At 43.9% G+C, this 26,209-nt stretch overlaps 1 protein-coding gene across 2 annotated transcripts in view; it reads right to left on the bottom strand.

Annotated features, from left to right (window-relative positions):
* Positions 1-26,209, bottom strand: part of TFB1M (transcription factor B1, mitochondrial) — a 130,055-nt gene that overhangs the window by 74,275 nt on the left and 29,571 nt on the right. For both annotated transcript variants that reach the window (XM_040350972.1, XM_040350971.1), the window contains exon 3: positions 25,162-25,313. In XM_040350972.1, coding sequence (XP_040206906.1) covers positions 25,162-25,313 — 152 coding nt within the window. The remainder of the gene's footprint in view (positions 1-25,161; positions 25,314-26,209) is intronic.

Below are 26,209 nucleotides of genomic sequence, written 5' to 3'. Positions count from 1 at the left end.
AAAAAAAATTTATATATGTTTTTGGGGGGGATATTTATTACAGCAAAAAGTAAAAAATATTGCATTTTTTTCAAATTGTCGCTCTATTTTTGTTATAGCGCAAAAAATAAAAACCGCAGAGGTGATCAAATACCACCAAAAGAAAGCTCTATTTGTGGGGAAAAAAGGACGCCAATTTTGTTTGGGAGCCACGTCGCACGACCGCGCAATTGTCTGTTAAAGCGACGCAGTCCCGAACTGTAAAAACCCCCTTGGGTCTTTAGGCAGCAATATGGTCCGGGGCTTAAGTGGTTAAGACACAAAAAGTAAATCCTCAGAACAAGCATAATAATACATACTAGATGTTTTGCATAGAATTGGGAATATACTAAAGAATCCAGTACTCAGCTGTAAATTATATATAGTTCTTTACTCACGGTATATAGATGATGTCCTCATCATCTGGAATGGCACTGATGATGAACTAGATGGCTTTCTGGCACACTGTGCGAGAAACCTATTTGGTATCTCTTTCACGCATGTGGTGGATGAAAAGTCACTAGCATTTCTAGATCTAGAACTGAGGGCCGATGACAATGGTAGAATTTGAGAACTCCCTTCAAACCTAGTACGGGCAATTCCTATCTGCATGCCCGCAGTCATCATCACCCAAGGTTGAATCAAGAATGTCCCATTCGGTCAGTTTTGTAGACTCAGGCGGACTTGTACCTTAACCACTTGCCGCCCGCCAATGACAGATTTACGGCGGCAAAGTGGTTGTAGAATCCTGACTGGACGTCATATGACGCCCTCAGGATTCTGAGCCGCTGCGCGCCCCCGGGGGCGCGCATCGCGGCGATCGTTGTTGAGGGGCGTCAGTCTGACACCCCGCAACACCGATCTCGGTAAAGAGTCTCTCACGGAGACTCTTTACCACGTGATCAGCCGTGTCGAATCACGGCTGATCACGATGTAAACAGGAAGAGCCGTTGTCGGCTCTTCCTCACTCGCGTCTGACAGACGCGAGTAGAGGAGAGCCGAACGGCTGCTCTCCTGACAGGGGGGGTTCGCGCTGATTGTTTATCAGCGCAGCCCCCCCTCGGATCGCCACATGGACCACCAGGGAAGCCCACCCTGGACCACCAGGGAAGGGCAGATCCAAAAAAAAAGGCTCCAAAAAAAAAAAGGCTGTAAAAAAAAAGGGCAGATCAAAAAAAAAAAGGCAAAAAAAAAAAAAAAAAAAAGGCTGTAAAAAAAAAGCATTACAAAAAAAAAAAAGATGCCACTCAGTGCCCACAGATGGGCACTGACTGGCAACATAGGTTAATCAGTGCCGCCCCAGTGTCCATCAGTGCCACCCTACAGTGTCCATCAGTGCCAAACCACAGTGCCCATCCATGCCCAGTGCCCACCTATCAGTGCCCATCTGTGCCACCCATAAGTAGCCATCAGTGCCACCCATAAGTGCCACCCATGAGTGCCCATCTGTGCCGCCTATGAGTTCCCAGTGCCACCTATGTGTGCCCATCAGTGCCGCCTATGTGTGCCCATCAGTGCCGCCTATGTGTGCCCATCAGTGCCGCCTATGTGTGCCCATCAGTGCCGCATACAAGCGCCGCCAATCAGTGCCACCTCATCTGTGCCCGTCAGTACTACCTCATCGATGTCCATCAGTGCCGCCATATCAGTGCCCGTAATTGAAAGAGAAAACTTACTTATTTACAAAAAATTTAACAGAAAAAAATAAAAACGTATTTTTTTTCAAAATTTTCAGTCTTTTTTTAGTTGTTGCGCAAAAAAAAAAAATCGCAGAGGTGATCAAATACCACCAAAAGAAAGCTCTATTTGTGCTGAAAAAAGGACGCCAATTTTGTTTGGGTACAGTGTAGCATGACCGCGCAATTGCCATTCAAAGTGCGACAGTGCTGAAAGCCGAAAATTGGCTTGGGCAGGAAGGTGTATACGTGCCCTGTATGGAAGTGGTTAAAAAAGGACTACGAAGACCAAAGCCTGGTTCTAAAGGAACAAATTTAAGGAGAAGGGGTACGAAGAAGTGCATATAGAGGAGGCCTTTCAAACATATTTGCAGTTATACGAAGAAGGCGGTGCAGAAAGCGAAAAAAACTACAAAGCACGCCAAAGATGAACCACCACTGGTGAGGTTCTGCACCAGGTATAACCACAAAGTTCCAACGATACAGAAAATCTTCAGAAGAATTGGAAGATTCTGGAATCTGATCCATTCTTGAAGACATGCCTCCCACCCCATCCGAATTTAGTCTTTAGGCGACCGAAAGATTTGAGGCGCATTATTGCCCCGAGCAGGGTAAAGAAGAGCAAAAACAAAGGGTTGAATAGCCTTTGGACTACCATCTTTGACCAAAAGGGCAGCTACAGATGTGGAGGGGGCAACTGCGGGAACTGTGTGCAATGGTGTCACAGAAAAAAAGATGTGATGGGGGTAGATGGGAGGAGCCACAAGATAAAGCAATTTATTAATTGCGGCACCCCATATGTCATCTACGGTCTACTCTGCCGTGTGGCTTCATGTATAATTGGTCGAATATCTTGACCAATGAGGACTAGAATGAACGAACATAGAAGTAACATCCTGACGGAGAAGGACAAATGTTCAGTGCCCAGACACTTTAAGGAGGTCCATGACAATAGCATAGATGGTCTCAAAGTGTTTGGTATATAAGCCATATCAAGCAACCTGGATAGTGGTAAGAAGTACCAGATCCTATGTAGGAGAGAGGCCTTCTGGATTTGCACCTTGGGAACCATGGCCCCACAAGGCTTGAATGAGGAGATAGAGCTACATAATATAGTGTGACCACAGTGAGGTTAGTGGGGACATTAAAAAGGTATGGGGTCTAGCCCCTCTCCCCTTCTGTAGGGGTTGTCACTTTACTCAGTAAGAGTTTAGTCTATATCCCTCATTGGCTAGACCCAACTTCCGGGTGGCGTCCTCTATGGCATGAAATGGCAAGTGGCTACCACCCCAATTGATTGGTTTCAACAGTTGAGTGCAGATTTTAGTGGGACAGGCTTTAGGGGTCTTTTTATAGGGATTATTTGTGTATTGGGTTGTTGACTATTGTAATGGGGGGGACTTTTTGTAACAATTTAATACACTTGACTGAGTTGTCCAGCTGAATGTAGGTGGGAAATGTTCTCTCTGCAGACCCATGGCATTTTGGGCCTTGTCTGATGATTTTTTAAATTGACGGTATTTGCGCCTCTAGTGAATCACCTGAGGCACTTATGTCTAATTTGTCAAATTTTTGCCACGGGTTTGGCGCACAGTGGGTTGGTACAATATGTAACACAATTTTAGAAGCAATATTGTTTGTCTATTATTTGCACGCACCTGTCATGGACATGCAATAATGTCTGGCAGCTTACCTTCTCCTCATGTGTCCATTAGAGGCCTGACCCTCTTCTGGCTGTCTTTTTATCATCTCTCCTTCCTGTATGGCCCCACCCCAGGAAGTCTATATTAACTGTTGCCATGCAGGTCTGCTTTGCTGTTCAACCTTGTTGTTAGCTTAAGTTCCTGTCTGCAGTGTGCTACGTTTACCTTCCTGTGTACCGTTTTTGGCTCGTCCCTGACTTCTCCTGTGACCCTGACCTTTTGCCTGTCCCTCGGTTACCCTTGTCTGCCTGTTGCCCTGACCTTGGCTTACCCATCACTATCGCTTGTCCTGGTTGCTGCTTCCCCTCTCTCCCTGCGGAGCGTGACCTAGGGGATCCCAGGGGTCGCAACCTGGATCCAGCTGCAGCGAAGGCCATCCACACCACTAGAGACTCTGGTGAACACAAAGCTGGGTCTTAGACTCCATGCCCTAGGGAATCTTGGGCTCACACTTCCTCTCTGATTGCAGCAGTCGGCTATAGAATTCACTACCCTGTGGTGCACTTGTCACCTAGCCACAGGTGACCTGACAGCATATCTCTCCCTCTACACACACACACACACACACACATACATATATGTATATTGTGTAAGGGGTTAGCTCGGTAGCGGGGTGTGTGACCCCTTGGATGGGTTCACTACACACTGAATCTATACAGACAGGCAGTCGAAGACGGTTGAAAACAAAGATTTGGGTTTATTCTTCCATCTTGCTGGAAACAAGTGCAAGCATCCAAACAGCATAAACAAAATCAAACATAATATAAACCCTGGCCACTTGGGGCATCTATCTTCACCACACAGGAACCTATGGGGTCTGGCAACAGCCTAGTGCTGGGCAGACACTGCTGGGTCATACAGCAGAAAAACAATAGTCTTTTGATTTTTATCACACAGAAAAATCAATCCTCTCCTCACCTTCTCAGAAGACTTTCAGTACGCTGCTCTCCTTACTCACAAAGCCTCAGGATGATGCAGCAAATTCAGTGAATCCCTCTGGACTACTTGTAGAGGCCTTAATTGCCCTCATTCTGAACAGCTGAAGTTTTTCAACAGCCTTTTCTGGCTACTGTTGCAGCCGACGCCTAATAACAATGGGTGTATTGTCTAAACAAGGCAGAAATGTATGTCCCCGTCTGTGACAACACCCACAGATTTACCTGACTTCCTGTCACAAATAATATATATATTAGGGCTGTGCAAATTAACTTTTAATTAATCGATTAATCTTAAATTTTTTTGATCGATTAAAATTCTTTGATTGGTACTCACCTCTACGCCGGCTCTTCTGGGCCCTTCAGGGGAGTTCCGTCGGAGATCCGGTGAAGTCACGGACACGGCGGCGGCTTGCCGTATCCATCTGAAGGGCTCCTTTGCTGTGCCTTCATATCTGCATGCCGGTGGGACCCTTACTATCTGCACACGCAAGGGATGTTACACTTCCTCTATCACCCTGGCATTCTACAGCCATCCACTGGGAGTTGTGATAGTTCCCTTCACAGGACATCTACATGCCGACAGACTAATGTTACTTCTCCTCATCTGGATTCAGCAGTGGTATCGTTGTACACATTTTTATACCAGTATCATACTTGGCTAATGTTTTTATGACTGCTTTTGGTACTGTTTGGTATTACTCACACCTTTTTATAGTTTATGTAGCTTACATCGATTTTATCTCCAGTGCAATATTTATTTTTTTACCTACTTGAAGACTATAAAAGTTGTAATGCTATTCCCATCGAGCGCTGCCTTTGTGTGTTTTTTGTATCTGCTATCCATTTTTCCAGTTGTTGGTAGCTGGACTGGGAATCGGCCTGTAAGGAGATCAGCTAAAAGTAGTTGGATCTGTATGTGCGTTATAATTAATCGAAATTAGTCGATTAAAAAAAAAAAAAAAAAGATTAATCGAACACAAAAAATTGATCAGTAACAGCCCCCAATATATATATATATATATATAATATACACACACACACACACACACACACACACACACCACACAACACTATATATATATATATATATATATATATATATATATATATACATACATACATATACACCACACACACATAACTATACCATATAATATATACTACACATACATACATACACACACACACACACACACACACACACACTAAATTTGTATCTATATTTTTATTTATATTCCCATTCACAGTCATGGTTTTACTAGATTTTTTTTTTTTATGTATACTCTCTATCGTATGTATTTATCCCATATTTGGTACTACAGGCATTTAATTGTTTGGCATTAGGTTCTACTAAGGATTGTTGACTACTTGGGAATTACTAATCACTAATTTTGGATAGTATAGATTTAATTAACTATTTGTTTTACACTCCATTGGGGTCCCACCCACTGCGCGCACTATGTAGCCCTGTACGTGTGGGCATGTGTTGAGGGGTATCCAGCCAGCCAATTTTTTTGTGACCATCAATATATGTATATTATTTTCCATTTGCAGCCTCTGCCCCCTTCCCTTTGGCCACTAGAGGGAGCGATGGACCTTTAGATAGGTGTGCGCCCTGCACCATCTATTTAGTGGGGAGAAGCGGTTGATGTCTATAGGCGAACCGAGAAAGCGGCGGGTGGAGGGCAAACACACCAGCGCTCTCCTGGTGTTGTGGCTCGCTATGCGCCTTACACTAAGGGTGCGTGCGCAGGAGCGGCAGTCAGTGACGTTCCGGCCCAAATGGAAGTGCAGGCCTGAAACACACGAGGTACCCGCACTTCCTGGTTTGCGGATGGGCATGCGTCCCAAATAGACATACGGAGAGAGCCAGGAGGGGCATCAGACGTACTGGGTTGTCTTCGGGTCCCGCGGGGCGCGGTCACACAGAGCTCAGGACTAGGCTGCGAGCGCGCTTCCGGTGGCGCGTGCGCGACCCACGGCTAGGGCTCTTAAAGGCGATGTACGTGCCTGTGCCCAACCGTGACCATCTTCCGACGTATATCGGCGGTAAAGGGGTCCTCAGTGGTTAAAAAGAAAAAAAAAAAGAAAAAAAAAAAAGCGATGTAATCCGTTCTCGATGTCCCAGTGATGATACAAAGAAAAAAAATGCCGACACGATCCTGCCTCCATGGGAGGCAGCCAACCAATGACGCTCTCCCTCCAGCTTGACAGCGGTTAAATAGCGGGTTTCCCATTTAATAAAGGACTTGTCCCAAGCTGTGTACTGTGGATTTTTAACATTTTTGACACTTTTTTTGTGAAATGGTAGAGGTACAATGTACCCAGTTACCATTCACATAGTGGGGGGCCAGGATCTGGGGGGTCCCCTTTGTTAAAGCGGGCTTCCAGATTCTGATAAGCCCCCCGCCCACAGACCCCACAACCACCAGGAAAGGGTTGTAGGATGAGGCCCCTTGTCCACCATCCTCCCCATGTTGAGGGCATGTGGTCTGGTACGGTTCAGGAGGGGGGGCGCTCTCTCCTCCCCCCTCTTTTCCTGCGGCCTGCCAAGTTCCATGCTCGGATAAGGATTTTATTTTGGGGGGGGGGCCCGACGCCATTTTTTCATTTTGGCTCGGGGTTCCCCTTAAAATGCATACCAGACCAGAAGGGTCTGGTATGGATTTTGAGAGGGAACCCTACGCTATTTAAAAATATGGAATTTGGGGGGACCCCCACGCATTTTTTTATTTTGATTCGGGGTTCTCCTTAATATTCATACCAGACACAAAAGGCTTGGTAATGGACTGGAGGAACCCATGGCGTTTTTTTTCAATGACTTATCTGTATTGCCGGGACCAGACAATTCATTATAGCCGTGAGTAGTTTTAAATGACTTTTTTTCTCCTTTAGAAATGTCATTTTGTGCAGGGACTGTTATAAACACAGGAAACATGCACTACTTTACAGGCATACTATAGACACCCCCCAGGTATGAAATTTAAAGGAATATTTCACTTTTATTGTTTCACTTTAAGCAATATTAAAATCACTGCTCCCAAAAAAAACTTCAGTTTTTAAAACTTTTTTTGCATTGATGTCCCCTGGGGCAGGACCCCAAACACTATTTATGAAATAACTTGCATATTAACCTTTAAATCAACACTTGATTTCTCCCATCGACTTTTAAAGGGTGTTCTGCGACTTTCGAATTATCCGCGAACACCCCAAATTGTTCGCTATTCGCCAAACAGCCAATGTTCAACCCCCCAAAAAAAGGAGGAGCCATGTGTGCACCAAATCGCACACCACCCCCTACCGCACCCAGAAAAAAGCTGCCGGAGAGGAAACTGCTGCGGTTTACTGTACCTCTCTGGCAGCTCTATGTTGTGTTTGAACCAGCTCTAAAGCAGTTCTCAGGCCAATCCCTCCCTCTGTAAGGCTAAAGGGCTGCTTTAAGATGAAAAATTCTGTAGTGTTCCCTGCAAACTAGCCAAGATGCAGCTCCCTGTCTCCATTCAGAGACAGAGCCACGGCAGGCCCCGCCCCCTCTCTCCTCATTGGCTAACTGACTGACAGCAGCGGGAGCCAATTGCGCTGCGCTGTTGTCTTAGCCAATGAGTAGGGGAGTCCCGAGCAGTCGATACACTGCTGCAACATTTCTGGATCTAGATGGACCTCAAGTATTAGGAGGGCTGCTGCACACTTTAAAAATTACAGCACACAAAAGGGGACAGAAAATACGTAATTTGGGTTATTTTGGCTTCTTGCCTCAAAATAAAAAATGTCCATTGGGTCAAAGAAGACCATAGTTTAAGAGTCAGTTTCCACTCTCACTCTGGAGAGGTTAGCTTCTGCAGCTCTGGCTAAAAGTCCAGGAAAAATTGTAGGGCCAATGCATCATCCAAGAAGTCAGCGAAGAGTTCCATTTCAGGAAGCCAGGATGTCTGCTGCTCTCCTCAAACAAATTGAAACTTACGTTCTTAGGTGAAGGTAGTTCCAATCGCAACAGAAGAGGTTTTAGGACAAGTACTATTGTTGCTTTGAGGATCACAGGATCGGATACCACTGCCGTAGTTCCACCATAAACTCCTTCCTGTCAGCTTCACCAGAGCGGGGGGGGGCGTCACGTGACCAGAACCGCCTCCAGGTGACGCCCCCCCGCTCTGGTGAAGCTGACAGGAAGGAGTTTATGGTGGAACTACGGCGGTGGTATCCGATCCTGATAACCCAAAATTGAACCGCAGATTGGCGGTGACAGGCCTGCAGTCCCAGTGCCGGGTAGGCACTTTTAAAGTAAGAGGCCATTTGGCTTTCCGTTGTTTTTAGTTGTTTTTATTATTAAAACGTTATTACGCTATCGGCGTCTACCGGTTCTCTTCTTTTGCATATCCTCCTTATCTGGAACGCCTGGAAACGAGATTCAAATAGTCCATATCCATGTGTGTGTAGGCACAATCCTGCACTAGCCTGTACGACCATCTTTTTAAGTAAAGTGGTCAACAGGCTCTGGTAAGAGCATTTTATATACAAAGCACCTTGGGTGGAAACAAGTGAAATTTGAAAAGTACGGTGGTGGCATTTTCTACTTTTCTACACTAGGAAGATCACAGTAATTGTCAAGATTCGTCTGGCTTTCTATGCATGCTATTGGGACTCTATTTTTTTATATATATTTTTTATGCATATTTTGTGGTGTTTAACACAGTGAACTCTAGTGTTTTTTGCTTACACTGCAGAGGAATCTGCGTATCCATGCACGTTTGTGTGGTACATTTCTGCTGTATATTGATTTATATATTTTGTATGGTATAGCAACCACTGTTCACATATGCTTTTTGAAATCAATTTTATTAATTTATTGTTGCACGTTGTTGTGTGGTATCCCACATTTCACAATCACTATTGTGTGGTTGAGCGCCCTCTACCTTATATTTACAAAAGCTAAAATACATATTTGGGACGGATATAAAATGCAAAATATTAACTCCATGCAGCCAGTTTTATTATTCAGGCACCCCTACCAAACATCACAGCCAAGTCTTTAACCTCTACTGCAGCAGCTACACAGATTTGTTAACCATAAATATGCTCTAGCGTTTGTACCTGCCGGGGGAATTGCATGAGGCCTAAAGGAGAAGCATAATGGAGGTCACCCCTCTGCTCCTGGCAGCCTATACAAATGCTCCCCCTTTCTCTCAAAAGCTTTTAGTGCTCGTCCTCTCTCTCCAAGGTTGAGTCACAGAATGTAGTAGTCAGCGTAATAAAAATAAACTATCATATCTAGAGTTTGCAATAAACATGGTCTTTTTGCCTGCAGTTTAGCCTTGAACTAAAATTAGCACTTTTTTTCATACATTCAGGATAACGAAGCGTGTGTGTAGAAATTCTTAGTCATCATTGCCTAACATGGTAGAGCAAGTGTTGTAATAAGCCTACATAACAAGCTATGCTAGAAATGATCGACAAATCTCTATTAGTATACATCAATCTGTCAGCAGGTAGCACTAGTACAAGTTTTTGTGCAAAACATAGCAGTTTTTAAATGCACCATAAAATTAAAATGGGCAAGAAGTAATAGCAAAGGGGGGGGGGGGGGGGAGACAAAAAAAGTAATGAAAAGTTCTGCTTCTTTGCACATAGGAAATAATTCTAATTTTGCATAAAGCCCAGATAATTGTAACATATCTTCCACTGTAATTTACTTTTCCATTGCACACTGCTTTTCTATTCCTAGTCTCGTCGTGCTGCGTGAGCTGTATGTTACACACTTAGGAATGGCAAGTATTCTCCTCGTAAGGGGTGAATCACCATCTTGACTGTTTTCTCCTTTGTGCATTCCCCCCCCCCCCCCCCCATCAGAAAGGCACCACTTTAAATTTAAGCCAGCTGAAGCATCTTAGCTGAACCCACATATTTAACTGTGTGCTTGCTGATGCACAGATCAGGGACTGTACCGCTGTGCTGCCTGGCAACCGTACAATGTTGCTGGGTGAATGCAATCAAGGCAACTGCCATGAAGCTGTCATTTCTTCTTACTTCACTGCCCACTATTCTATTAATTATACATTTTTCTAAAAGATAACTGAAGTACACGCTGTGGGAGAACTACGCGGGACAACAGAGCACAAATATATTTATATGATTTTTATTTTATAAATAAGATTTTTTGCATTACAACAAAAAATGTCCCACAGAATAGACAATCAGCCCTAAATGATATATGCTTAGTGGATTCACAGGGAAATGTACTCATTCAACATACATTGACACATCATCTAGGTGGGCGAAACAGATGCAAAATTATTCATAGTTTAATATAACAAAACAGATACATTATCTTACCCTGGGCTATAAAGTTTTTTCGTTTCCATGCGAGATGGCACTATGACCAAGAAAGGGTTTCTCAAACTAAAGCTGAAATAAGTCATTGTTCTTCGTTCCACATTTTAGTAAATGTACCAGGGAATGCATGGCTTACATTAGATTAATTTGTATTTTGGCAGTGCCTCTGATCAACATCATAAAAGGTGGCAAAAATACAGGCTTTTGAGTCTTTCCAGCATAAACAGGAAAGTGTTGTCAAAGTAGAGACATATAGTTCTGGCACAGGTTGCTGGGATTTACACATGCATAAAATCCAAGAGGAATGTTTCCAGGGCATATGGTCCTAGAAAGGGCAATTGTGTGTAAGGAGTAGATCCTGGACCAGTGGGAATATATAATCAGGGCTCAAGTCCTGCGGGAACGCGTGGGAACGGAGTCCCTGCACTTTTTTCACAGCAGGAACGCAGTTCCCTTTGCAGCCGAGAGCAGCCGAGCCAATCCTTCACTAAGCGGCGATGCCCAGCTCGAGTCACTGTCAGGGGCAGGCGAACTTTCGTAATCCTTTATGTTACTGGGCGCTTCCTGTATATGGATTCATCGGGTAGTGTGTGGGTATTCTGTCACTTCCTCGATGCCGCAATGTCTCCTGGGAGCTTTTGTCATTGTTCCCAGGAGACATTGTGGAGGTCTGTTGCGAGTTATCGTGGGATTTAGAAAGAACTTGCTAAAAAAAAAAAAAACATGCGGTTTAGTAATTATGCATATGAGCGTAACATTTTTTTTTTGGTGGGGAAGTGGATCTTGGGTGGGATAGTTCCCACACTTTTTTCCCCAGGACTTGACCCCTGTATATAATTATATATATATAATATATATATATATATATTTTATGTGCACACATACACACTGGGGGCTCCATACTCCTGTTGTGGGCACATACGTTTATCATGATTAATATTTTAATTGATCATTTTTATGTAATCTTTCATGGATTCACATATTTGTTGGTATATATTTCAGGAGCCAATTACTTCCTTACCCTGGGTTTCAACAATTAATTATTATTATTATTATTATTATTATTATTATTATTATATTTAAACTGATCTTATTTAGGGTTATTTATATAATATATTTTATACATAGTTTATATCCATTACCTTTTATGTATAATATATACAGTATATATGCAAGCAGACAGTTTGAGAACATCCGTGCTGCAATGGCCACACAACACGCTTGGGGGCAACATCGCTGTGAACCGAAATATTGGCATGAGATGCCCCCATCCGTGGGTGCTGATTGAACAGTTTTCCTTGACTGAAAACCAGAGGTCTTTGCTGGAACGCAGAGCTGAGCGGCACTTCCTCCTGTTTAGTCTGGCGTGTATTCCAGTGTTGCGCTGGCCATTTTGGATTATTTGGGAGTATACTGAAGCAGCTTTGAAAGTGTTGTGTGGGTTTTTTTTGGGGGGTTTTTTTAAGGTGCAACTCGCTGTAATAACAACATACATGCAAGAAACAATTAAGCACAATTTCTCAGTCATACAACACTACCCAAAATAATTTTTTATCACATAAATAGAGATTGCTTCTGCATGGTTGGACAAGGGTCTGGTATGAATCGTTATTTTTATTTTTTATTATTATTCAGCTGTCAGCGGGGAACATCATTGACAGCTGATGCCTCATCGGAGATTGCCTGTTCATGCGGGGAGCGCAGCGTGACTCACGCATGCGCAGTTCGTGCCCGGCTGCGAAGCTGAAAGCTGTCACGGCTGGGTGCCCAGAATGTGAATGCAGGAGGGGGGAGAGGAGCGACGCTCCGTGTGGCCCCATCGTTGGACAATGGAACAGGCAAGTGTCTGTCTATCAAGAGTCGGCAGCTATACTTTTTGTAGCAATTTTGTGTAAGGAGTAGATCCTGGACCAGTGGGAATATATATATATAGCCAGAGGTGGGCAAGCTCAGTAGTGCAACATGAACATCTTGCATGAGCCTGAAGGTCCATTTTGGCCAACTGTTCCAGCATGTAATAAAGACAGTTTTTAGGGTGAACCCCCGCTATAACAATTTTCTAACATTACATTGAGCTGACTCTCAGTATGCTTTTTTTTTTTTTAGCTGTACATACCTTGTACAGCTATTTTCTTCCCTGGCTTCCGGGTAGTGAATCCCGCAGGAGTGGGCGTTCCTATCCAGCAGGTGATTGACGCAATGACGAAAACTACCTCCCCCTGTCGCATAAGGAGCGCCACGAGTTGCCGAAAGAAGCCGAACGGCGAGTCGGCGCTATACAGCTCCTGCGCACCGCCGTTTGGCTTCTTTCGGCAGCTCGTGACGCTCCTTATGCGACGGGGGGGGGGGGGGTAGTTTTTGTCATCACTTCATTCACCTGCTGGATAGGAACGCCCACTCCCGCGGGATTCACTACCCGGAAGCTGTGGGGAAAAATAGCTGTACGAAGGTATGTACAGCGAAAAAAAAAAAATGCATACTGTCATTGTTGCAAGCAAACACAATGTAAAGGTAGAAATTTTGTTTGGGTGAACCTCCGCTTTAATGACTTCAAATTGTATTAGTTTCTCTTCAGTGCTGATAGTGGTTTCAATACAAGATTGTTCCTCCCCAATCCAATCCTGGTTTGTTCAGCAAAAGAAGATATCGTTTCCATTTACAATAGGCTGTGGAGAAAGTGAATTGTTATGAGGTTTGTAGAAGGTTATACAGTGGAACCTCGGATTGTGAGCAACGCGGTTAACAAGCGTTTCGCAATACGAGCACTGTATTTTTTAAAATCCTAACTCAATTTGCGAGTGTTGTCCCGCAAAACGAGCAGGATTCAAGCCAAAGCGGTGCACAGTACCGTGTTTGGCCTGAGGTGGGGGGCACGGGAGCCAAACGGCACCGTTTGGAAATACACCGTTCCCGAGCCTTTCCAATCTTTGCCGAGGTCAGCCTAGCTGTCCTCTGGCTTTTTCGTGTGTTCCCAAGGTTCTCCCGTGCCCCTCCACCTCAAGTCAATGCGGAACATTTTATTTTAGTTTCCATTGACTTCAATGGGGAAACTTGCTTTGATATTTAAGCACTTTGGATTACGAGCATTCTCCTGGATTGAACTATGCTCGTAATCCAAGGTGCCACTGTACAGGTTAGTAACCACTTTCTCTTGGTCTGGGTCCATTAAAAAAGGAAGAGGACTGAAACGTAGTTCCATTCGAAAGTAACTGAACTGTGCTATAAAAGGTGTGCCTCAACAGGAAATATTTAAAGTGATACTAAAAACACACACGGTTTAATTTACATTGTCCCTTCTATTTCTGTATGTGGATGCTTGTTTTTTTTATATAAAACACATCCAAGTACTTTTTTTTCCTAATCAATTTACCGCTGTCACATGACTCAGATCTTTCCCAGTCTGTCTGCAGGGAAACACAAGCTGCTAGTTCTCTGCTGCTAGTCACATGTTCAAAAATAAAAAAAACATCCTTTGGAATACAGAGTAAAAAGAATTACCGTATTTATCGGCGTATAACATGCACAGGCGTATAACACGCACCTATATTTTAACCACTTAAGCCCCGGACCAAAATGCTGCCTAAAGACCCAAGGGGTTTTTACAGTTCGGGACTGCGTCGCTTTAACAGACAATTGCGCGGTCGTGCGACGTGGCTCCCAAACAAAATTGGCGTCTTTTTTTCCCCACAAATAGAGCTTTCTTTTGGTGGTATTTGATCACCTCTGCGGTTTTTATTTTTTGCGCTATAAACAAAAATAGAGCGACAATTTTGAAAAAAATGCTATATTTTTTACTTTTTGCTATAATAAATATCCCCCAAAAACATATATAACATTTTTTTTCCCTCAGTTTAGGCCGATACGTATTCTTCTACCTATTTTTGGTAAAAAAAAAAAAAAATCGCAATAATCGTTTATCGGTTGGTTTGCGCAAAATTTATAGTGTTTACAAAATAGGGGATAGTTTTTTTTTTTTTTTTTACTACTAATGGCGGCGATCAGCGATTGTTTTCGTGACTGCGACATTATGGCGGACACTTCGGACAATTTTGACACATTTTTGGGACAATTGTCATTTTCACAGCAAAAAATGCATTTAAATTGCATTCTTTATTGTGAAAATTACAGTTTGCAGTTTGGGAGTTAACCACAGGGGGCGCTGTAGGAGTTAGGGTTTACTTTGTGTGTGTTTACTAGTGTAGGGGGGTGTGGCTGTAGGAATGACGTCATCGATCGTGTCTTCCCTATAAAGGGAATGACGCGATCGATGCGCCGACACAGTGAAGCACGGGGAAGCCGTGTTTACACACGGCTCTCCCCGTTCTTCAGCTCCGGGGAGCGATCGCGATGGAGCGGCTATAAACGAATAGCCGCGCCGTCGTCCCGGATCGCTCCTGAAGCCACGGGGACCGCCGCATGTACGGGGGGGGGGTCCCGATCGGACCCCCGACCCACGTCAAGCAGGGCACGTATATATACGTACATGTGCCTGCCTGTGCCATTCTGCTGACGTATATGTACATGAGGCGGTCCTTAAGTGGTTAAGAGGGAAGTTTCAGGCAAAAACTTTAACTAAACAACTTTGAATTAAATAAGGGTCAGTGCCCATCTGCAGCACATCTCACCAATGCAGCCTTATCAATGCCCATCTCATCATGCAGCCTTATCAATGCCCCTTTTTAGCCTCAATGCAACCTCACCATCAAAGCAGCCTGGACAGAGCATGAAATCACAGAGCCGTCATCTCCTGTTCGGCTCTCACTCAGCAATGGCAGTCACACAGACACACACACACAGTCCTGCCTCCAACATCGGCATTGGAACAGCTCCTGTGATAGACAGAACACTAGTCCAATGCCAGTGGCGGAGGCGGGACTGTGTGTGTATGTATGTGACGTGAGAGCTGAACAGGAGATGGCAGCTCATGAATTCTGGCTGTTCGGCTCTCACTCGGCAGTCACACACACACAGTCCCGCCTCCGCCAACAGCATTGAACCAGCTCCTGTGATGCACAGAACACTGGTCCAATGCCAGTGGCGGAGGCGGGACTGTGTGTATGACTGGAGAGCCAAACAGGAGATGACGGCTCGTGAATTCTGGCTGTGTTCGTCCCCCTTCTTACCTTCCAAAGTACACTATCGGCGTATAACACGCACCCGCGATTTGCCCCATATTTTCAGGGGAAAAAAGTGTGCGTTATACGCCGATAAATACGGTAATATCCATAAACGAATTAATTGTCATAAAGTATATATTTTTGAAATAGGATCTGGCGTAGGTGGATTTCTGCCAGTCACGGGTTGTTTCACGCCCCTCCAGCCTGTGTCTTAGCATAAGAGGAGGCGAGGCCTCTGTAAATCTGCATACAATAGGAAGGAGTGGGCTGTCATCAGTGTGTATATTCCCACATGTGTGACTCTATAGTTACATGGGCTGCTCAGATGTGATAGGGAGCAAATGTGCAACATAGAAGCTCACTGAAAACTGAGCATGTGCAGAGCTGCCAACACTACTCCGCAATATCCCTAGCTGAATTGGAGAAATAATAGCAGGATCAACCAGTTTTGGAGAATAGAGAAAACTAATCCCATACTAACTGTGCGAGTATGAGCAGCATGTAATACACCATTTATTGATAACTTTTTATGATGTGGGTCTAGTAACATTTTAAAAGACGCTCCTGTAATAGACTTACCGTTATTCAGGGTAGAACATAAATGTATTTTAGAACATAAATGTATTTTATAATATAACATGTCTATTTTACATACTGTATTTCCTACTGAAGTTTGTTTTAATGCAGTTATTGCATGTAGAGGGTACAAAATGATTACCACAATGTAATAAGCATTTATTTCTAGCTTAAAGCGGAGTTCCAGCCTTTTAATGTTTTAATGTTTATTAAAAGTCAGCAGGTACAAAAAGTATAGCTGCCGACTCTTGATAGACAGACACTTACCTGTTCCATTGTCCAACGATGCGGCCACGCGGAGCGTCGCTCCTCTCCCCCCTCCTCCATTCACATTCTGGGCACCTGGTCGTGACAGCTTTCGGCTTCGCAGCCGGGCACGAACTGCGCATGCGTGAGTCACGCTGCGCTCCACGCATGGACAGGCAATCCACACACCACACTCCAAAGACATGCTGGTAGGTAAATTGGATCTTGTCCAAAATTCGCCCAGTACATATATGTATATCTGTGTGCATGACCGTGTGTCCCTAGCGTGTCGTGATCCTACGGGGTAAAATGACCGCACCAGCCAAGCAGATACTGGCTGGAATAGTGCCCAGAGGCAATTCAGTTCGCATGTGTAGCGCTATACAAGTCATTCATTCATTCATTCATTCAATCTCCGATGAGGCATCAGCTGCCAACGATGTTCCCCGCTGGCAGCTGAATAATAATAAAAAATAAATAAAAATAACGATTCATACCAGACCCTTATCCGACCATGCAGAAGCAATCTCTATTTATGTGATAAAAAAATATTTTGGGTAGTGTTGTATGACTGAGAAATTGTGCTTAATCGTTTCTTGCATGTATGTTGTTACTACAGCGAGTTGCACCTTTAAAAAAATAAAATAAAAAAAAAATAAAACACACCACACAAAACACTTTCAAAGCTGCTTCAGTATACTCCCAAATAATCCAAAATGGCCAGCGCAACACTGGAATACACGCCAGACTAAACAGGAGGAAGTGCCGCTCAGCTCTGCGTTCCAGCAAAAACCTCTGGTTTTCAGTCAAGGAAAACTGTTCAATCAGCACCAACGGATGGGGGCATCTCATGCCAAGATTTCTGTTTACAGCGATGCTGCCCCCAAGCGTGTTGTGTGGCCATTGCAGCACGGATGTTCTCAAACTGTCTGCTTACATATATTGGGGCAGATCCACAAAAGGATTACGCCGGCGTATCTACTGATACGCCGGCGTAATTTTAAATTTCCTGCATCGTATCTTTGTATCCACAAAACAAGATACGACGGCATCTGGGATCGATCCGACAGGCGTACGTCTTAGTACGCAGTCGGATCTAAGCTGCAAGTTTTCGGCGGCCGCTAGGTGGCGTTCCCGTCGAAATCCGCGTCGAGTATGCAAATTAGCTAGTTACGGCGATCCACGAACGTACGTCGGCCCGGCACATTTTTTTACGTCGCTTTCGTTCAGCTTTTTCCAGCGTATAGTTAAAGCTGCTATATGGTGGCGTACTTAATGTTAAGTATGGCTGTCGTTCCCGCGTACAATTTTGAATTTTTTACGTCGTTTGCGCAAGTCGTTCGCAAATAGGAATTTGCGTAGAATGAGTCTCTGCGCTGTCTCTTGTACCATGCCTGCAGTCTCTGGCTGTCTCGTGTACCATGCCTGCAGTCTCTGGCTGTCTCGTGTACCATGCCTGCAGTAAAATCGCAGGATTTCTGACGCCCAAAAGAAGTTCTTGTACTTCTTTCAGACGTCCTGCAATTCTGCTTGCAAATTTTACTGCAATTTTACCATGATTTTTACTAACAAATTCATTGAAGACCATGTTGCAAAAATAAACACACCCCAATGAAAGTCTTAGGAGCAAAGCAAAATTTTTATCCGCTGACACCCGCAATCACATAGGGACCAATGTATGTCCCTTTTTCATCCGCAAACGGATGGATGAAAAAGCGGACATAAGGTCCGCATGTCTGAAAGGGTCCTTAGTCAGAATACTGTAGCAAAAGTGATAAAACAATTTAACAAAGATGGAACTGCAACCATCTCAAAGAGACGTCCAGGCCATCCACGGAAGTTAACACCTCGACAGGAGCGTCTTCTGATGAGAAGGGTTACCAATTAAGACCCGGACCAAAATGCAGCTAAAGGACCTTGCCCCTTTTTGCGATTCGGCACTGCGTCGCTTTAACTGACAATTGCGCGGTCGTGCGACGTGGCTCCCAAACAAAATTGGCATCTTTTTTTCCCACAAATAGAGCTTTCTTTTGGTGGTATTTTGTCGCGCGCCGCGACCCACGGCTGGGTACTAGCACAGGATGTACCTGTACGTACATGTGCCCAGCCGTGCCATTCTGCCGACGTATATGTGCAGGAGGCGGTCCTTAAGTGGTTTAAGAAAAATCACCATGCAAGTTCACTGCAGTTTGCTAAAGAAGTAGAAAACAAAACTGGAGGGGGGGGGGGGGTCATTTCCTGTGACACAATATGGCGTACACTGCAGAGGCATGGCATGCATGGGCATCGTCCATAAAAGAAGCCTCTCTTAAAGCCCATGCACAAAAAAATAAAAAAGCCTTCCTAGAATTGGCAGTGTCCCTCTGTGGGGTTGCACACAAAGGGACATTCACAGATGTACTGCTCTATATTGAAAAATATGCTACCATCACTCTGTGCCCTTGGTCATTGTGCACTTTTCCAACATGACAATGATCCAAAACACACATCTTAGGCCACTGTTGCCTTTTTTAAAGAACAGGGTGAAAGTGATTCAGTGGCCAAGTACTGTATGTCTCCTGAACTGAACCCAATCAAACACCTATGAGGAATTCTAAAGAGACGAGTTGAGCATCACTCTCCATCCAGCAATCAGGTTCTAAAAGAGGTCATTCTTGAAGAATGGAAATAGATAGATGCAAAATGTCGCCAACTTGTTCATTCCATGCCTAGACTTGGTGCCATCCTTACAAATCATGGAGGTCATACAAAATATTACATGTAGTAATTTTTCTTGTGGGGTGTATTTATTTTTGCATCAACCAATTTGAGTATGAAGATTTTGGAATCTAAGTTATATTATTAACCTTACTTTCATGTAATGAGCGAAACAAATGTTCTACAAAACTCAGTTTTGTCAAACTTGGAAATTGTTCGTGTTCATTGAGACATTGATTCAAATCTTAAGCCCGGAACTCACGATCGGACCTTTGTCTGGCCAAATTCACATCGGAATTCCATTGGAGTAAAATAGAACATGTTGTTCTCTATCTAAACTCCGATGGAATGCATTGGAATTTCCGATGGAATTACTCCGATGGGCAAAGACACGGTTGGAATTTCCGATGGAAAAAAGTCTGATCGTGTGCAGGGTTTCACTTTTCAAAAGGGGTGTACTCATTTATGCCAAGCGCTGTACATACACACAGTATACATGTATTCTATAGCAGAATAGTAGGTTCAAGCGGTATACATCTGAAATGTGGCTCTGGTATAGGACCCGTATCGTAAGAGGAGTATGTACACCAAAATTGTGTGAGAATGATGGTGTTATTGGGTTTTTACACAACAGCACCGTAGAAGTAAGCAGGATCCTACAAAAAGTAGCCAAAATGATTCTATGTACATTAACATTTAGTAAATCATTAATCTCTAGAATCTAGATGAAGGATTTGCTAATGTGTATTGAGGCATTTGGCTAGATGCACTCTGTGCAGGCTTCTGAAGCTAGGGAGAGGGTCAATCCACCGGACAGTCTCCCAGCCACTGAAAGTGTGCCCATTATTCTCTGATAGCAAAATAATAAGAGGCAGAGAGCTGGAAGGATGAGCTGTGGGTGGGGCATGTAGGCATGCTTGGTTTTGGGCTGTGGGCGGGGCATGTTACCCTCAATTCACTGTATAGTAAAGCTGCACGATTCTGGCCAAAATGAGAATCACGATTTTTTTGCTTAGAATGAAGATCACGATTCTCTCACGATTCTCACAGCGTAAAAATCTTTTACATTTATACAAAAAAAAAAGAAAAAAAAAATGGGCTAACTTTACTGGCTAGTTTTTTTTTTAATTTTTCCCCAAAAATTGCATTTAAACAGACTGCTGCGCAAATACAGTGCAACATAAAATATTGCAGCAACCACCATTTTATTCTCTAGGGTCTCTACTAAAAAATTATATAATGTTTGGGGGTTCTAAGTAATTTTCTAGCAAAGAAAATAATGATTTTAACTTGAAAAGAGCTGTCAGAAAAAGGTTTGGTGTTTAAGTGGTTAAACGTTCCTAATTTACATACAGAGGTTTATTCCTTTGATGTACAAGTCAATGTGATACAATGTTTAGACTTAAATTTCCACTGATAAAGATTGTTTTCAAAACTTGGCAGGCCCCCAGACTTGGCAGATTGCCCGGACTTTGACTTTTGGCTCAGAGCAGAGAGGAAATTCTTTGCATACCAAAGTGCAGAGAGAAAATTATTTTCATGTCAAAGATCATGAAACCCTGTGTAAAGAATCGCAACGGGAAAAAGATGCGATAACGATTCTTGACGATTAATCGTGCAGCTCTACTGTATAGTAGGTGCTGGCAGCAGGGCTCAAGTCCTGCGGGAACGAGTGGGAACTGAGTTCCTGCACTTTTTTCACAGCAGGAACGCAGTTCCCTTTGCAGGACTAGAGCAGCCGAGCCGCCGTGCCAATCCTTCACTAAGCGGCGATGCCCAGCTCAAGTCACTGTCAGGGGCAGGTGAACCTTAGTAATCCTTTACGTTACTGCCCGCTTCCTGTATATGGATTCATCGGGTAGTGTGCAGGTATTCCGTCACTTCCTCGATGCCGCAATGTCTCCTGGGAGCTTTTGTCATTGTTCCCAGGAGACATTGCGGTCTGCCGCGAGTTATCGCAGGATTTAGAAAGAACTTGCTTACAGTGGTACAGTGGATCGTATCATTTTTTTTTTGGTGGGGGAGTGGATCTTGAGTGCGAGTTCCCACACTTTTTTCCCCAGGACTTGACCCCTGGCTGGCAGGTTACTTCACTGCACACTTCCTGCGGACACCCACAGGTGAATGTTACACTGATGACATCATTGGTTGCTAGGGGGGTGACTTTGCTGGGATTTGCGCTGAATATGGATAGCAGCTGCTGCGTTAACAAAAGCCGGATGTGGCCCTCAAGCCAGACATTGGAGAACCCTGTTTTACATAATAAAAGGATATACACTTATTTCAAAATGTCTTGTTGGTGAATAAGAACATATGCTTTACTAGTCCCCTAACCGATTGATATACTGTATATCCCACATACTTGTTGGCAGTTTTCATAAAAGGAAAGTCTGCCACCCCAGTATGATGTGTAGATTTAACCCTTTTGCTGCCAGTCTGTATGGACCTACAGCACTGCTTCCAGCTGGCCAAGTCTGTTCACCATACAGACCTGATTCCTACTTGCTATAAGCTCATGGTCACTTTAGTGAAGTATAGAGCATAGAGAAGTGTTAATAATAATGAATTAAAATCAAACACATTCATCTAAGAATGCCAGAGCTTACAATCAAAAGAAGGGGTATATATATATATATATATATATATATATATATATATATATATATATATATATATATATATATATATATATATATATATATATATATATATATATATACACATATATATACATACATATATATACACACACACACACACACACACACACTATAGGCAATGTCTAGTAGTAGGATAACAGGCAACAAAATCTTTCCTCTGACAGTCCAGGTTATGGATGGTTGAATACTGTTTAGACTGGGACGCCTGACAGCAGGTAACATAGTTGGTGAGGTAAAAAAAAAAAAAAATTGACACGTCCATCAAGTCCAACCTATGTTGTTCTTCCTCCCACACCTTAACATATTTTGGCCTCTCTGTCCGCCTGTACGGTCCTCCCCCTTTGGCAGCCTGTCCTACCCTCAGCTCCCAGGCAAGACGGCCTCAGTCAGTGCCGATCTGTTACACCTGTCCTTCTGTGAGGAACAATTTGAATTTAATTGTATTTTTAGAATGATTTTTGTTTGAACAAGTAATACTCTTGTATTATCAGATGCATGTTGCTTAATAGCCTGAAATGTCCTTTTTCTTCTGATGAAGTAAACCTTGCTTCATGAAATACGTTTGTTATGTTCAATGTAATGTACTATGGTGTATATTACACTTTTTATCAAAAGGTTTTCTAACTGTATATGTAATGTGACAAATGAAGTCGTTTTTTTTTGTTTTTTTTATATAATGGTCTGAATCAGGGTTCGGCAAAATCCGGGCGCCAGGTCACAATTGCGACTAGAATTAGCGACTTGGCACCTGGGGAAGGAAGCATGGGCCTGCAGAAGGCCGCAAAGCAGCAGCCTCAATTACCGGGCGGCGCGATTGCGTGGCGGGGGAGGTGGGGGCGCACAGAGACACAGGATACCCCATCCTGTGTCTCCGTGTGCCCCCACGCCACGTGATCGCGTCAGGCCGCGCCGACCGGTAATTTCGCGGCCTTCTGCAGGCCTATGCTTCCTTCTGTGATCTGGCGCCATCTTATGGTGGCTGTTGGCATGACAAGACAACCAGCAATGCTAATGGAGCTTCCCCTGTCTGTTTTCACTGCCATCTCCTTCCCTTTAATTAGAACCCCCAAACATTATAATTTTTTATTCTAATACCCTAGAGAATAAAATGGTGGTTGTTGCAATACTTTGTCACACCCTATTTGCGCAGCGCTCTTACAAGCGCACTTTTTTGGTAAAAAAATGCACTTGTTTTAATAAAAAATAAAACAGAAAAGTTAGCCCAATTCGTTTTATACTGTGAAAGATAATGTTATGCCTAGTAAATTGATACCCAACATGTCACACTTCAAAATTGCATCTGCTCTTGGAATGGCAACAAATTTTTACCCTTTAAAATCTCCATAGGCAACGTTTAAAAAATTCTATAGGTTGCATGTTTTGAGTTACAGAGGAGGTTTAGAATTATTGCTCTCGCTCTGCCAATCGTGGCGATACCTCGCATGTGTGGTTTAAACACCACTTTCATATGCGGGCGCTACTCACGTATGCGCTCGCTTCTGTGCGCGAGCTGGCTCCTAGATTCCAAGCAAATTTGTCAAACCCTGGTATGAACATTTATTTTTGGGCTAGACCCTTCAAAATCCCCCACGTGTGCCTTTTCTATTTTAGTGAAAACGAAAAATTGCAGGAAGACATAGGAACTAGGGGCCAGATTCACAAAAGAGATACGACGGCGTATCTCCTGATACGCCGTCGTATCTCTGTTTCTATCTATGCGACTGATTCATAGAATCAGTTACGCATAGATATCCATAAGATCCGACAGGTGTAATTGTTTTACACTGTCGGATCTTAGGATGCAGTACCGCGGCCGCCGCTGGGGGGAGTTCGCGACGTAAACCAGCGTCGGGTATGCAAATTAGGAGTTACGGCGATCCACGACGGTTTTTCGCGTTCGCTACGTCGCCGCTAGTCTAGCTTCCCGTCGCAAAGTTAGTCGTCGTTTTGGGTGCCTTAACTTTAGTCAGCAATCGTATTGCTGTCTAAAGTATGGCCGTCGTTCCCGCGTCGAAATTTAAAATTTCACGTCGTTTGCGTAACACGTCCGGGAATACGGCGCGTCGCCAATCGAAAAAATTACGTCACTTCGCGCAAAGCACGGCGGGAGTTAAGAAACGGAGCATGCGCAGTAGGTCCGGCGCGGGAGCGCGCCTAATTTAAATGTTAGCCGCCCATTCGATTTAGATCGCCTTGCGCCGGACGTATTTACGATACACCGCCGCAAGTTTCCAGGTAAGTGCTTTGTGGATCGGGCACTAAAACTGAAAACTTGCGGCGGTGTAACGGAAACGGCTTACGTTACACCGGCGCTAATGTACCTGAATCTGGCCCTAGATTCTCAACTAGAGCCGAGCAGAGAGGCAGATCAGAATATTATAAAAAATTTGGTTTGCAAACGTCTCAACATTCGTGCAAGCGTAATATATTCCGTAATGTTTGTAGAGTAACATTCCTTAAGCTCAGGGCACAATTCTGAGGAATCCTATTGGTCAGGTCACCTGTGGCCAGGTGACAAGTGCACCCCGTTGGGGTCAGGGACGCACCACAGGGTAGTGAACCCTATGGCCGACTGCTGCGATCAGAGAGGAAGGGTGAGCCCAAGATTCCCCAGGGTGCAGAGTCTAAGACCCAGCTTTGTGTTCACCAGAGCCTCTGGTGGTGAGGATGGCCTTCGCCGCAGCTGGATCAAGGTCGCGACCCCTGGGGTCCCCAAGGTCACGCTCCGCAGGGAGGGGGGAGGGGAAGCAGAAACCAGGACAAGCGATAGTGATGGGTAAGCCGAGGTCGGGGCAACAGGCAGACAAGGGTAATCAAGGAACAGGCCAAGGGTCGGGGAAACAGGCAAACAGGAGAAGTCAGAGACGAGCCAAGGTCGGTACACAGGAAGGTAAACGTAGCACACTGCAGACAGGAACAAGCTACAAACAAAGGTTGAACAGCAAAGCAGACTAACAGTGCAGTGGTTAATATAGGCTTCATGGGATGGTGGTGGAGCCATACAGGGAGGAAGGTGATAAAAGACAGCCAGAAAGAGGGTCTCATGAGACAGGTAAGCTGCCAGACTTTATTGCATATCCATGACACTATTGCAGGCAAGAACCGGTTAACACATAATACGAAAATTAATAGTGCATAAGCATTACCGTCTACCCTGTTTAGAGTACTATCAATAATTGCTGTAACCCCAGAATAAAATATACCTTAAGTCCGGGAATAAATCTGGTGTCCTTTTCGACCACCAGAAGCTCTTCAACGCCAGAATTCAGAATAGCTCTTGTAATGCCACCAGGTCCAGGGCCAACCTCACATACATAGGCTCCTTTCAGATTTCCTGCCTTTCTGACAATTTTATCTGAAAAAAGTACACATTATTATTAACAACTGTATTTTCACACAAAGTAAAATCACACAATAAATAATGTCCCCTTGATGTGGACAGGAGGAAATGTTTACTGAATGTTAACTGTAGAAAATATATGCGAGGGTAGTAGGAGATGGCATACAAGAATAGAAAACATGACAGTCCACATGGATTAGACACGGTTCGAATTTCGAAAGAATTTTCTTTCAAGTTAGTGGGCTGCAGCAACAGCCCATTTTCGTGCAGCAAACAAAATTGAGAAATCCGACATGTAGGAAATTTTTTGAAAAAACAAATGATTTTCTGATCAATGATGGGAGAATCGTGCGAGAAATGTAATAGAAAAAAAAAACGCGCATGTGTAAGAAAAGAAAATTCCCGGAGAGAAAAGAATATTCCCGGCAACATGAAGGTTTGGTCGGCCGAATTCCGAAAAAAAATCAATGGTGGCATCATCGGATCACAAAAAAAATAAAAAAAAAATAAAAATTCTGATTTTGAAAAGAAAATTTGTTCGAAATTCGACCGTGTATGGCCTGCTTAACATTGACCAGCCATAACTTTATCACCACTGACAGGTGATGTGAATAACATTGATTATCTCATTAAAATGGCATAAGAAAGTCGGTGGAATATATTAGACAGCAAGCAAACAGGTTGTCCCTGAAGACGATGTGCTGAAAGCAGAAAAAATAAAATAAAAATGGGCCTAGCAGTTAGTTGTGTATGAGGCTGAGTAGCCGCAGACCGTTCAGGGTGCCCATGGTGACCAGTGTCCACAGCCAAACGCACCTGCAATGGGCATGCAAGCATCAGAACTGGACCACAAAGCAATGGAAGAAGGTGACCTGGTCTGATAACTCACGAGTTAGGCTTTAATTGGTTTA

Source organism: Rana temporaria, chromosome 4 (assembly GCF_905171775.1).
Source record: "Rana temporaria chromosome 4, aRanTem1.1, whole genome shotgun sequence".
Classification (NCBI taxonomy): domain Eukaryota; kingdom Metazoa; phylum Chordata; class Amphibia; order Anura; family Ranidae; genus Rana; species Rana temporaria.
This window is presented reverse-complemented; position numbering and strand designations above follow the sequence as displayed.